General features: G+C 37.3%; 1 protein-coding gene across 5 annotated transcripts in view; it reads right to left on the bottom strand.

The window, feature by feature from the left end:
* Window positions 1-820: 820 nt before the first annotated feature.
* Window positions 821-12,819, bottom strand: part of plekhg5a (pleckstrin homology domain containing, family G (with RhoGef domain) member 5a) — a gene marked incomplete at its 3' end in the record, with an annotated part of 34,440 nt that continues 22,441 nt past the window's right edge. For 4 of the 5 annotated variants that reach the window (XM_079483324.1, XM_079483327.1, XM_079483326.1 and 1 more), the window contains 12 exons: window positions 10,967-11,161; window positions 9,770-9,931; window positions 8,972-9,067; window positions 8,517-8,717; window positions 7,601-7,711; window positions 7,204-7,353; window positions 6,905-7,042; window positions 6,672-6,791; window positions 6,314-6,562; window positions 5,884-6,014; window positions 3,697-4,677; window positions 821-2,048 (listed from right to left, as the gene is read on the bottom strand). In XM_079483324.1, coding sequence (XP_079339450.1) covers window positions 2,039-2,048; window positions 3,697-4,677; window positions 5,884-6,014; window positions 6,314-6,562; window positions 6,672-6,791; window positions 6,905-7,042; window positions 7,204-7,353; window positions 7,601-7,711; window positions 8,517-8,717; window positions 8,972-9,067; window positions 9,770-9,931; window positions 10,967-11,161 — 2,544 coding nt within the window. Of the gene's footprint in view, window positions 2,049-3,692; window positions 4,678-5,883; window positions 6,015-6,313; window positions 6,563-6,671; window positions 6,792-6,904; window positions 7,043-7,203; window positions 7,354-7,600; window positions 7,712-8,516; window positions 8,718-8,971; window positions 9,068-9,769; window positions 9,932-10,966; window positions 11,162-12,819 lie in introns of those variants that run through there. The other variant, XM_079483325.1, reaches the window with a different exon arrangement.

Below are 12,819 nucleotides of genomic sequence, written 5' to 3' on the forward strand. Positions count from 1 at the left end.
ATGAATATAAAATACGATCTAATGTGTAGTATTTGAAGATGTCTCACATTTTGCAAGCAAAACATTGAATCTTTTATTTCTTAAAGATTTCGGTCTCTGCTGTTCTTTTCAATAGTTTAAGAGAGCGACGTAGAGTAGATCACACATGCATATATTTGATATATATGCAAACTTAAAAAATATTATTTCAAAGGTCTATTTCAATATAAGTGTACGTATATGTAGTATAACACATGGTTAGTATTAGTTCAGAGTGTTGGTGTGTTTACAGGCTTTACTCATGAACCACAGTGCAGACTCAGCTCCCGCAAAGACCAATAAAACTACAGGGATCAGACAATCAAGACTTCCGCGGTCCCAAATGTTTTGTGTCGAACCAAAGGCAAATGCTACAGTTACTACAGTCTACATCTAAGCTATAACACATACGAATCAAATATACTGACAATCAACACGTGAGATATTGGCAATCCAGTGTAGGCTATGTAGAACTTTAGTTTCAATGACCAAAAATAGTGCTTGATTTTATGATTTGTTTTACACTTGGACTGCTGATATTAAGGTTTACTTTATTTTATACGTTTATAGTTATGTAAAATGAGTTGCGTGACCGGCATATTCACATGAGAGTATTGAGATCAGGGCTCCTTTATCGAAGAGATCTCTGCTGCCACCCTGCGGATTGCGAGAATACTGCAATTTCGAAACAAAGCTCACAGACTTCACTGCGTTGTGAAGTTTGAGAAACATTGAAGTCTTTATCCATCAGAACTGCTTGACCTCCAAACCAAAAAAACAAAACCCGAATGGCACGAGAGTTGGCATCTGAAGCATTTTAATTGAAAGTTTGTGTGTATTGTGCTTTTCATTTTTGGGGGGGAACAGGTTGCACATTTGTAAACTGTAAATATGTAAGCTACATATGTAAACTGATTCAATCCAGGAGAAAGACATTAATTTTGCCCTTATTTGTGTGTCAAAAATTTACAAACAGTGCTAACATTCAAAAAGCAAAAAAATGCATTAACAAGAAGTATATTATCTATAAAACAATGCAGGTTCAATAAATACCGTATTTACAAAGCGCTGAAATAAACAAACAAGCAAACAAAAAAAAACAGTAAATGCATGCAAGTTTATGATTGTGGGGCTTGGCGCAAAAGTAGTCCACAATTGTTTTTCACATGTCATTTAAGTACATACAAAACACCTCAATCGGCTTCAGAAGCTACATGTTAAAGTTCTTTGGGATTCAATTATCATTTTGTTGTCCTTTAAACAAAGACTTCTTAGTTGAATTAAGAGTGGTTTAGTTTAACATATTAATGAGTTCCATAGATATACACAAGAGGGTAGTAATGCATTGGCATAACATCTACCCAAGCCTTCTGAAAATCTGTCAGTCTCAAGTGCACAAATGTCTGAATACTATTATTAGTAAGAAAACGGACATTCAGAAAGAAAGAAATAATTGAAATCCTCATGTGTTGATGACTTGTAATGCTGCGGGAGTTTATATTAAACACCGTCTTCATTTATGAAATGAAACTTTTCGTTTTTAGTCCTCGAGTTTCTTTTTTAAGATTAAAGCTAAACATGCTTTTGTCAAAATATTCATTTCTTTTCACAAAACAGCAAACTGATTCTGATATGAATGTCGAAAGCAAAGATAAATTATATCCCGTTCCCTTTGTTTTGCAAAAGCCCTGATTGGTGCACATACAACACTGATTATCTTTTTCAACATAATGTACTTCTTTGTGCAGATAATCCTCTGAAATACAATATTGACTGTGCGGTCAATATTATGTTATTATTAAGTTAAGGTCATGGCTGTTTACTAAAAGTTCCACAGTGTTCTCCTTGTGGTGGCCTGTGTTTATATAGAGTTGAGTCTCCCCTTTTGGGCAGATGATGTCAAGGTGCTGAAAGCCCTGTCAGTGATACCAGTGACAGCTTCTTTGCATATGTAGTCCTGGATCTGGTCTAAGTCCCACCAATAGACCAGCTTATGGCATCAAGCTTTATTCCTCAGACACTACACCTCCCTAGAGAGAACAAAACAGAACAAGATTAAAATAAATACATTATGAATTGTTAACTTATGTCACATTTTTTTATTGTCACATTTATTTGATCAGAACAATTATAGCATTTTATAACATCAAAACATTCAATCAAGCATTGAGGAACAATCCAGAATAGTCCACAATAGAAAATGTGAAAAACTGTACTCTGTGTTCCAGATGCAAACATTTTCTCTGAAGGTCTCTTTAAACTACAAATCTCTAATGACTCTGGGTGGAGATCACAGATTATTAGATAAAAGACACTGAGGACAAAAGACTTGGATGTTGAAATGCCAGCTTCCCACAGACTCTACACAATAGGGCCTGGCTTTATTTTGCCTCACTGACTGAGGTCACTGTGTCTCAGCCTCTATAAGGTTATATCACAGGAGCACATTGTCTCCAATGGGCTGAGTCCACAATGTAAAAGTAATGAATTGTTGCCACACTCGAAGGAAAACCCTAACAATGAGGGCTCACGTTGTGCAGGCATGTCTGGACAATAAGGACAAGATTTTGCAACAACATGCAGGAACAATCCGTCAGCAAGCACAGATTTAGATTTAGGCGGGTGCATTCTGATGCCTAGTGTTAACGCTCCATGAAATCATAATCATTATATGTATTCAAACAAGAAAATAAAGCTAATTTAGATTTCTTGCATTGGGATTTTTCGTTATCAGGCATTTTTTCTTATTCATCATTTAAATGATATATAGTTTTTCACATTGCAATAATGAGAATAATATCACAATGAAAAAATGCCTATAAAATCTTATTATCAACTGCAAAATTATTATTAACAATATATAAATTATTCTTATTCTTATTTTTATTCTATTAATAATAACAAATACTGTTATTTGTATTTACCCTCCTAAATCTAAATCAGTATTAGTATTATTATTAATATTACATATTGTTATTGAGACGATAGGAACACTGGTTAACAATTAAAACTGCTTTTTTATTATTATTATTATTATTATAAATAATGCTATTTATATACACCCTTATTATGATTTTATATTAGATCGTAATTGTATTATATTTTATATCGTTATTTGGATTATATTTTAGTAATTATTATTATTAATACTACATGTAAGAGGCAACTGCAACACTAATAAATGAATAAAAACTGCTTTATTATTAATATTATTATTAGTAGTAGAAGTAGTAGTATTAATGTTATTAAAGGGATAGTTCACCCTAAAATTCTGTCATCATTTACTTCCCCTTGTGTTGTTTCAACCTGTATAAATGTCTTTGTTCAGCTGAACACAAAGGGAGATATTTGGAAGAATGTCAGTAACCAAACAGATCTTATTCCCCATTTACTGCCATAGTAGGTGAAATAAATAATATGAGAGTCAATGGGGGATGAGATCTGTTCTTCCAAATATCTTTCTGTGTGTTTAGCAGAACAAAGAGATTTATACAGATTTGGAACAACATGAGGGTGAGTAAATGATGACAGAATTATAATTGTTGGGTTGTTGGGATATAATGAAATTATGTTTATTACTATTCAAACCTTAAAAGAGGAACCTAACCAATAAAGCATGTGTTTTGCATTGCGATACAATGAGCTACAGGAGCACACTTAATATAAATGTAGACTTACGATGCAGTCAGTGTTGAATTAAGCACCATGGTGGCACGTATCCTGTGCAGCTGAGCCACTGTCAGCTTCTTCTGCTGGTGACAAGGTTGCTGGGATAAAACCAGGGAGCCCTTTTCCTCCAGTCCATCGGGAGGCAGTGTCTCAATAGACGTAAGCTTACAGTCTGTCTGGCCATTGGGGCAGCTCAGGGTCCTTTGCACATGCCCGGCCTCTGCTCGCCTAAGAGTGTCTGTCACTTTACTAGACAGAGCTGTGGCTTCCTGATCTGTCTGCGATAGCTCTGCGGCATACGACGTCTGCTTGGCCAGGTGCGTCAGGCTTCGGCTAAAATTGCTCCTGTCAGAGGGCCGGAGAGGGCCGGTGATGCATTGAAGGAGGTCGTCCTCAGACCGTGACCTTAGGGTAAAGTGCTGCAGGTAATCCGGGCGGGGCTGGATGGGTGAGCGACGTCTCAGCGTGTGGGAACGACAGCCCGTGACCTGAGATGTTCCAGCTTTGTCATTGACCTGGCCAGGCATCTGATTGTTTGAATAGTCATCCAAAATGTAGGACTCGTTTACAGTAATCTGGGAGCCGTTCCAGGTCATCGAATCCTCATCCTCTGCATCTTCATCATCCTCAAACTCCACCTCTTCCTCACCAGCATCTGTGTCTTCTCCCTCGCTCTGGCTCACCTGTCCCTTTAAGTCCAGCACTGCTATCAAGGACTCTGGCGAGAGCGTTCCATATGCACTGTCTATTGAAAGAGAGCGACTTTCTGGATCCAGGTCTGTGGGGAGCAAATCACCCAAGCTTTCCAGGGTTCTTCCATCTTTAGAGGGGAAGGAATCCCGCAGGACTGAAGAATCAGAAAGCAGGGAATTTCTCAAGGATGCAGACGGCAGGATCTCCCCAGCCGACCTGACCTCATCCACCTCTTCCATTGCAGCCACAGAAAGGGTTTCTGTTGAGCCATCCGAATGACTCGGTGAAAGAGAGAGACTTTGGAAAAGAAAGGGAATTTTTATTAGACTGATGCACTTTGTTCTTTAAAACTTTGTTCACCAAATATGCTGTGTCATTTAAAGGGATAGTTCACCCAAAGTTTTTCTGTCATCATTTATGGGAGACTATTGGCAATTCAAACATGAAGCAATTGTAACGCCCTAAATGTGTTTGGCACATGTAAAAATGTAAGTTATTTGAGAAATAGAGGTGTGATCGTATCACTTTATGAGAAATCTTTAATCAATGATTTTACACCAGTTTGTTTTTCTTCTTCAGCCTTACTCATACAGTATGTGTATGCTTGCCTGTAAATATAGCATCCAATATATTTCAACTGTAGATGGTTGGTTAAAGGTTAACTGAAAACATATATAACATATGCTTAAACAATCTATAGTAAATACCATATAAGATTTGAATCAGGACTGAGGTCAGAGGCTATTGTAACACTAGTTAATGATTAAAAATGTAAACTAATTTGAGAATAAATATAGAATTTGCATTATTTCATTGTAATTTAGTAGACAAGCATTTAATATAGTCAATGCATCATGAACTAACATGAGTAATTGTATTGACATTAACTAACATTACAAAGATTCATACATGCTGAATATCTATACTGCTCATTGTTAGTTAATGCATTTACTAATGTTAACAAATACAACCTTAAAGACATAGTTCAAAATGAAAATTCTGTTATCATGTGCTCAGCCTGTTGGCATTTTAAACCTGTGTGATTTTCTTATTCAAAATACAAAAATACGATATTTTGAAAAGTTTTGGTAACCAAAAACCATTGGTCCCCATTGACTTTTATTGTATGGACACAAAACCAAATGGGGACCAACGCTTTTCTGTTCATTTTTCTAAATATCGTGTGAAAAATTGGGTTCTGCAGAAGAGAGAAAGACATATAGGTGTGAAATGACAAGAGGGGGTGTAAATGACAGAATCTCCATTTTGAAGGAGAACTTTTCCTTGAAATATACCAAGATAAAATATAACAATTGAATTCATATTTATGCCTTTTTAGGGGTACAGTTCCTTAAAGAAAATGCTACAGTTGACCCTGCTCTCCCTTATACTAAGTATCATTCATGAATAAAATATACAAATTTCTATTTATTGTGTAAGTGAATTACTAATATGCATTATGTCATGCAAGAATCATTTTTATAGTCCATGCATAAACATTACCTCTTGTTTAATGGCTCACTGTGTTGTAGTGATGGAGAGCTCGATGTGGACATGCTGCTTTCTGTCTCATCTTCATCTCGGTCATCTCTGTCACTCCTCTGTGACTCTGAATAAAGTCTCTGGAGCTGATTCTGCGTGGAATAACACTTCATATCACAATCATCAAACAAGCATAAGCTAAAAGATCTGAGTTGGTAATCAAAGGCTTGCAGGTTCAAGTTAACACTATTGTCATGTAGAAAAAGAGTTCTGTAAAGATTCTTAAAAATATATTTTTCAGCATTAAAAGCAGTAGCATAGGCTATACCTGATGAGGGTCAGTAAAATAAAATTACTGTTCTTTCTAAACTGTCAATGTTTGTAAGCACTGTAATAGTGCTACCTACTATATTTTAAAAATACTGTAAATCCGGTGTATATTACAGCATACCTGTGCATTGTGGATGGTCTCCATCCAGCTGCGACCCTGAGTGGCACTGTTGGCCTGAAAGCAATAAGACGCCACGGCGCAACGAAACTCATTGAGGTAGATGAGCAGGAAGCTCCCTGGGTCCTTCAGCTCCCGGCACACTACGTTACGGATGATGAGAGGCTGCCGGATAACCTTGACTTTTTCCACACGCTTCACCGGCTTAGTGATCAACAGAACATCAGTGAAGAGGAAACAGTACACATCCATCTGTCGGAAACAGGAGGTAAGTGAATCTGCTAAAAGGCTTTTAGACAAACTATTGTCCGTTTAGTTGTAAACGCTTCTTGCTGAAGTGCAAGAAGTTTCTTAATTGTACCTTGCTTTCTTTACCCTCCTTCATCTTCAGGGGTCCTTCGAGAAGCAGCTGACGGGTCTCCTCTGGTGGGACGCCCATCACTGGAGCGGTCAAGTCAAAGTTATTATATTCTCTGAGGATCTGAAAGACAGATGCAAATAAGAGAGACATGAGCAGGTCATGTAGCCAGAATAACACTGTATTCAATGTTATACCTGGTCAATTAGTTTTTTTCCTGTAAAATGATTCATTACCCTCTCGACTTCTTCACTAGCCCCCTCCACAGCCTCATATGCCTCAATACGACTAGCGATGGCAGCCAGCTTCTGTTTTTCCTCCCTTTGTCTCATCTGAGAGTCAACACTGTTAATGAAGCATTCGACAGCAGCCACCTAACAGAGAAAACAACACAACGGGTTAAAAAATAATAGATCTTTTTTGTTAAAAAAGAGTTTTGGGTAAAATAAATCATATTTTATATACTTACCCATAAACTGGGCAAATACGCCTCTATTTGAAATACACAAACAGCAGCATATTTATCCTTCCTTACCATTTTGTTAATGGCCTCACGGGTCGGCGGGTCATCTGTCTTCTTCAGTACGCTCTTGAGCAGCAGCGGGTATTTAGTGAGTCTTTGATGAGGTTTCACTAACATGTCTGTCAGCTTCAAACGGTTGCACTGTTTATGAGTCTCGGCCCACTGCAGGATGGAAAAGTTTATTGAAAGTCTCACCTGGTAAACAATGATAAATGTACTCCACACTCAGACCATGAGAAAGCCACTGAGTCAAAATGACGTGCTGCTGTTATAATACAAATAATTATACTGAAGTCTTTATATATTGCTCGTATATGACATCGTAAACCTTTTGCGACACACTAAATTCATTACGGGTTGATGTTTGTGGTTGAAGAGCAGCTGGATGTGAATACAAATGTTTACTCACAGTTACATATATTCGGAAGAGCTCATTATCTTTCAGTAATGTGCGCATGTACTCCATACAGCCCTCTTCCTCCATGCAGTAACGGATGTAAGGCTTGAATCTGAAACCAAACTGTACAAAAAAAATGTGTCATGTTTATATATCTAGAATACATATACGCCTTATCTGAGTTTTTAGCATAGAATCATCCTACATCATATAAAGAACATTATGTGCAAAATAACCTTGATATCTTTAATATTTACTGTATAACGGCATGTTAAAATTTTTAAATCATCAGAGAAAACTATGGTTGAAATCAAACTTTAATACTCATATTTAGATGATGAGATTTTAGCCTGGATTTCACAGACAGGGTCACAATGTATATGAACTTTGGCATTAATTGTACTGCTCATTCCAACTGACCTGTTGGATCCTTGTTTATTACCCATCTTTGGTTTTTAGACCAGTATTTATATTTGAATCTATACATTATATCTAAAGTAATATGAAAATTACAAATGGTAGTCAAAAGTGCCCCAGAACTGTTTGCTTTCCTACATTCTTCAAAATATATTTTGTGTTCAACAGAACAAAGAAATGTATAAAGCAATTTTTCCTACTATGGAAGTCAAAGGTAGCAAGAACTGTTTGGTCGAAAGCATTCTTCCAAATGTCTTTCTCGGAGTAAAACAAAGTAAAACAAAGACATTTATACAGATTTGAAAAAACTTGAGGGTTAGTAAATGAAGAACTGTTCCTTCAATACTGTGTGTTAAGATTGAAAGTCTGGTGCCTGACATGTACTGTTAAACCAACCTCTGGAGCATAAAATTGCCCATTCTTTCATATTTATATATTACCAACCATAATAATCATGGCTAAAGTATTCTGAGTACAGTATACTGTATGAGTGTGTGAATATGTCACTCACAGTGCTGAAGCCCTGATGTAGGTCAATGGGGTCAAGCAATGTTCTCTTCTGCCTGGCCTTCTCTAGTGCAGGCAGCATGACCTCTGCCCACAGCGATGTATGCAGCTGCACAATGTCCTGAATGTTACTGAAGAGACGCGCAGGTTCAACTTCACTGAGTAAACCACTCTCCTGCAGGTTCAGCAGTCCACAGAGAAACAGCTGTCGACAGAGCAAGAGTGAGAGATGGTTAAACTGGATGGGACATGCAAACTTTAAGGGGTTGCTCAGAAACTGCTAGATGGAGAGTAATAGAAGCTAAACCTATTTAGTGTAAAAAACATTATTAAAATGAGTTAATTGTAAATTCCTTGTGTGAAAGAAAGTCTTAAATGAATTACCCACTGTTATACATTTATGTAGGAAACTGGTTATGTAATGCAGAAAATATAAGCAGCTGTGCAGCTAGCTCTTACATCAGTGATGACGTGCAGTTTCTTGATGTAGTCTGACTCTGTCTGAAGCAGCTCCCATACGGCCTCCTGCTGATGACACTGACGTCTGCTTAAAATCTGCAGGAACAAAACATTTCATACCAAAATATTTAACATAAACGGACTTTACGTCCTAAAGAGTTTTATATAGACCTTCTTAAAGTGATAGTTCACCCAAAAATTAAAATCGTGTCATCATTTACTCTTGTCTTCGACAAACAAAAAAGAAGATATTTTGAAAAATGTTGTTAACTGGCCCCCATTCACTTGCATTGGTTTTGTGTTCATACAATTGAAGTGAATGGGGGTCAGTGCTATTCGATTACAAACTTTCCTCAAAATATCTTTTGCGTTCTGCAGTAGAAAGAAAGTCATTAAGGTTTGAAATGAGGAGAGGATGAGTAAATGATGACAAGTTTAAAATTTTTGGGTCGACAATCACTTTAAAGTCTGTAGTGAACCACGTAATGTCTGTTGCAGTATAATCTACAAATTAAACTAGGATTAACAATACAATAATACATTTACTGTTATTTTAATTTCTGGTATACAATTGAGTACAGTAACAATGAAACATCCATCACCATAAGAAGGCCAGAACATTAATGATAATGCATAAGTCATAAACTCATTCATCACCTATTATGGTGATTGATCTGACAGGTTTCTTATTGCACAAGTCAGATGATTTTCATATTATATTTATTATGGGTATTATAATTCTACTGAACAAACAAGTTTTGGTTTGTGTTTGTAATAATGGGAACGTGTATGCTGTACCTCTGGGTTCTCCAGCAGCTGCTTCCAGCTCTCCTCCAACTCCAGGTTTGGCTCCTCTTCCCATGAGTCTCTGTGGAACGAGAGCTGTGGAGGCATCTTGGGTAATCCGAACATAGTGTAGGAGTATAATTTACTCTGCAACTGTTCCACACGATCACACTCCTATGGAGATGAGAAAAGAAACGACAGAAGATGATGGAGATGGAAAAGAAAATGAAATTAAATGGGTTTAAATAATTGTTAGTTGTTAGATTATTAAATCATGGGGCTGGGATTTATAAAGAGCTATTTCAAGTAAAGCAATTCAATAACAAAATTACCTAGAAATATATATATGAAGAGTTTAGTTCCAAAATGAGAGATAACTAGCTACATTTTTCAAAAATAATGTTTTTTATTATGTTATCATTTTTGTATTGTCTTTTATTGTGTTAGTAAGCTGAAGTTTTATTTAGTTATTATGGTTTAAATTAAAACAAACCAATCGCAGTTTGATTGATGTTAATTCACTCTATGAACGGCCACTTCCCCGTTTAGGCTCAGTTATCAGTTGCCTCTGAATTCCCGGGTTTTTACACCCACTATATATCAATTATAAAAAATAACAACAATTGATGTAAAATGATGTATTGTCTATGTGCTGTAAACCCAAATAAGTTATATTTAACATTACATACAATATTATTATACACATGAATATGAAGTGAATACTATAGTGGATTGTTTGCCGCATAGTCTAAAGGTCAAGCCACGTTAACAATCTCCCCAAGCCGACATTGTTGTCCATACCGGACCAACGTCAGGCCATTATTACATTTTTACAACCGTCACAGTGAGAGGAAGAGAGTCCAGCCTGAGCTTTGAACCTACGTATACACTTCAGGGCCAGACGGAACATGTAAACCTCTGAATCATTACGGCTTGCAAAAACAAAAGCCACCAAAGGTTCCTGCACGTGTGAGAGGTAAAACGCATTCGTCCATCACATCCTGAACAAGGAAAAGTCTACTTGTACATCTTCCTGTTTTTGGTTGTACAATTACAAAGTTAAGTGGGTCGATACATTGACAAATGAATATCTTTTCCTAAAGTGTTCAAGTGTGAAATGCAGAAAGCTAGCCAAAAATAGTTAAGCCTGCCTTCTCGAATAAGAAACTGTCTTGCACATGCAACTCTTGGATGTTTAAAGACACTGACCTTCCCAAGAGAACCGTTTCCTGAGTTGGAACCGAAAAGTCCACTGAAACGGCTGGCAGCGCGGTTCCTCCAGCGATCTGTACCCGTTATGGAACCTGGGAGTGAACCGCCCAGCTGGGACAAAGAGTCTTGGGTGGGGGCGACGCTGGCTTCGCCCAGAAACTCCGGCATGTTCTTCCGCCGGCGTGCGTGACCCTGTGACAGAACAGCAGGGAAAAAATGGAACAGTGATTGTTTATTATTATCATAAAATGCTATAATTAATATTTCATATAATGTAAGACCAAAGACATGACGCAAAAGCAAATAAAATCCGGGTCTAAATTTTAACTCAATTCCACTCGAACCCTGTAAAACGATGCATATCAGTTACCAGAAAAATAACACTACCAGTTAACTCTATTTAACTAATTTGAAGCTTTGAGTGAGTGTTAATATTAGACCCCGGATGTCACAGTAGCGCTCTTCACAAAGGAAACGCATCTGTCATACATACTGTGACAACCAGTCAAAGCAGACACCGTTTGTACTCTGTGAGAGTTTTAGTGCTGAGGAATTTTAAGTGCCAGACATATCCTTGCGCTGACAGGTGAGGAAGAGCATAAAAAAAGAGAGGACATTTACACATAAACAAAGACAAGCTTGTTCTCCGACCATCTTTCCATATTCCCTGACATATTTCACCTGAGGTGGCACATCTGCATCTACTGACCTTAGGGAACACATTGTGCTGTCAACAGGTGAAAAGGTCATTTACGTTTTGCCAACATTCAGCGCGCAGAAAGGTTAAAGCACTCTAGGTTTCAGTGACAAGAACGAGCGAACCCTGTGACCCGAGGTGTCGAGAGGAACCCTTCAGCAACAACAGGAAAGAGGCAAGGCAAGTCTACGAAAACAGGGGAAAGGCTTTTCCCTGCTCACGACAATGGAGAGAAATGAAGAATGCATGAGTTGAGCAGGGAAAGCCACTCAACGTCCCCCGGGGCTCATTACTTGGACATTGTGTTCTGACAGCGTCTTTCTTTTTAGTGGAAAATGCAATTAAAATGGGTTAAAACAAATCTGAAATTTGGACGCAAACTCATTGGTCAATGTTCTGGGACAATACTGATGCTTCTGGCTGGATGGAATGTTCATTGCTGCCGGTGACCAAAATTGGTCTTATTATAAAGACGAAAACCATTTCACTGCTGCATAACCAGTTAGATGAAGTCAGCATGTTCTTTGCCATTTTTAAAGCCAAAATTAAACCAGTAAACAGATTCTAGAGAAAGATATTCCAGAATCAATGTCAATGAACAGACCAGACCAGAGTTGAACTCTGAACCAAAAACAATCAATCAATGGTCTCTAAAGCATTTAACAGGACACCTACGTTGCAAGAAACTTATTAAAATCATCCTTCAAGGGTGACACTATCCTGATCCGGACTCATTGGTTTAACCAATTCCTCTATGAGGGCATGTATAACCAAACAAGCCATCTGCTATACCAAAATAATTGAAAACTCCAATTGTAATTCAGTAATTCCTCTTTGAAATGCGTATAGGCTATTAAAGTCACAAATATGGTTTAATGTCTCAGTTTCTCAAAAAATAGAAAATTTTCCTGAGTTTAATAACATGTGCGTCTTACTTTTAGAAATTATCTCAAGAATGTCTCAAACTGTATTAAGATTTGCCAAGACGCCTTCAAATCACCAGAAGAATTTAAATTGCAAAGGAGCTTAAGTCTCTCTATCTATAGTGTAAAATTTCAAGTGAACTTGACATTTAATTTATAACACATTTTATTTGTGTAAATTATTATACAATTGCTTACTTGGTGTCTTGGTTTTCCTGTGCAATTTGCGG

Source organism: Barbatula barbatula (assembly GCF_947034865.1).
Source record: "Barbatula barbatula genome assembly, chromosome: 20".
Taxonomy (NCBI): Eukaryota; Metazoa; Chordata; class Actinopteri; order Cypriniformes; family Nemacheilidae; genus Barbatula; species Barbatula barbatula.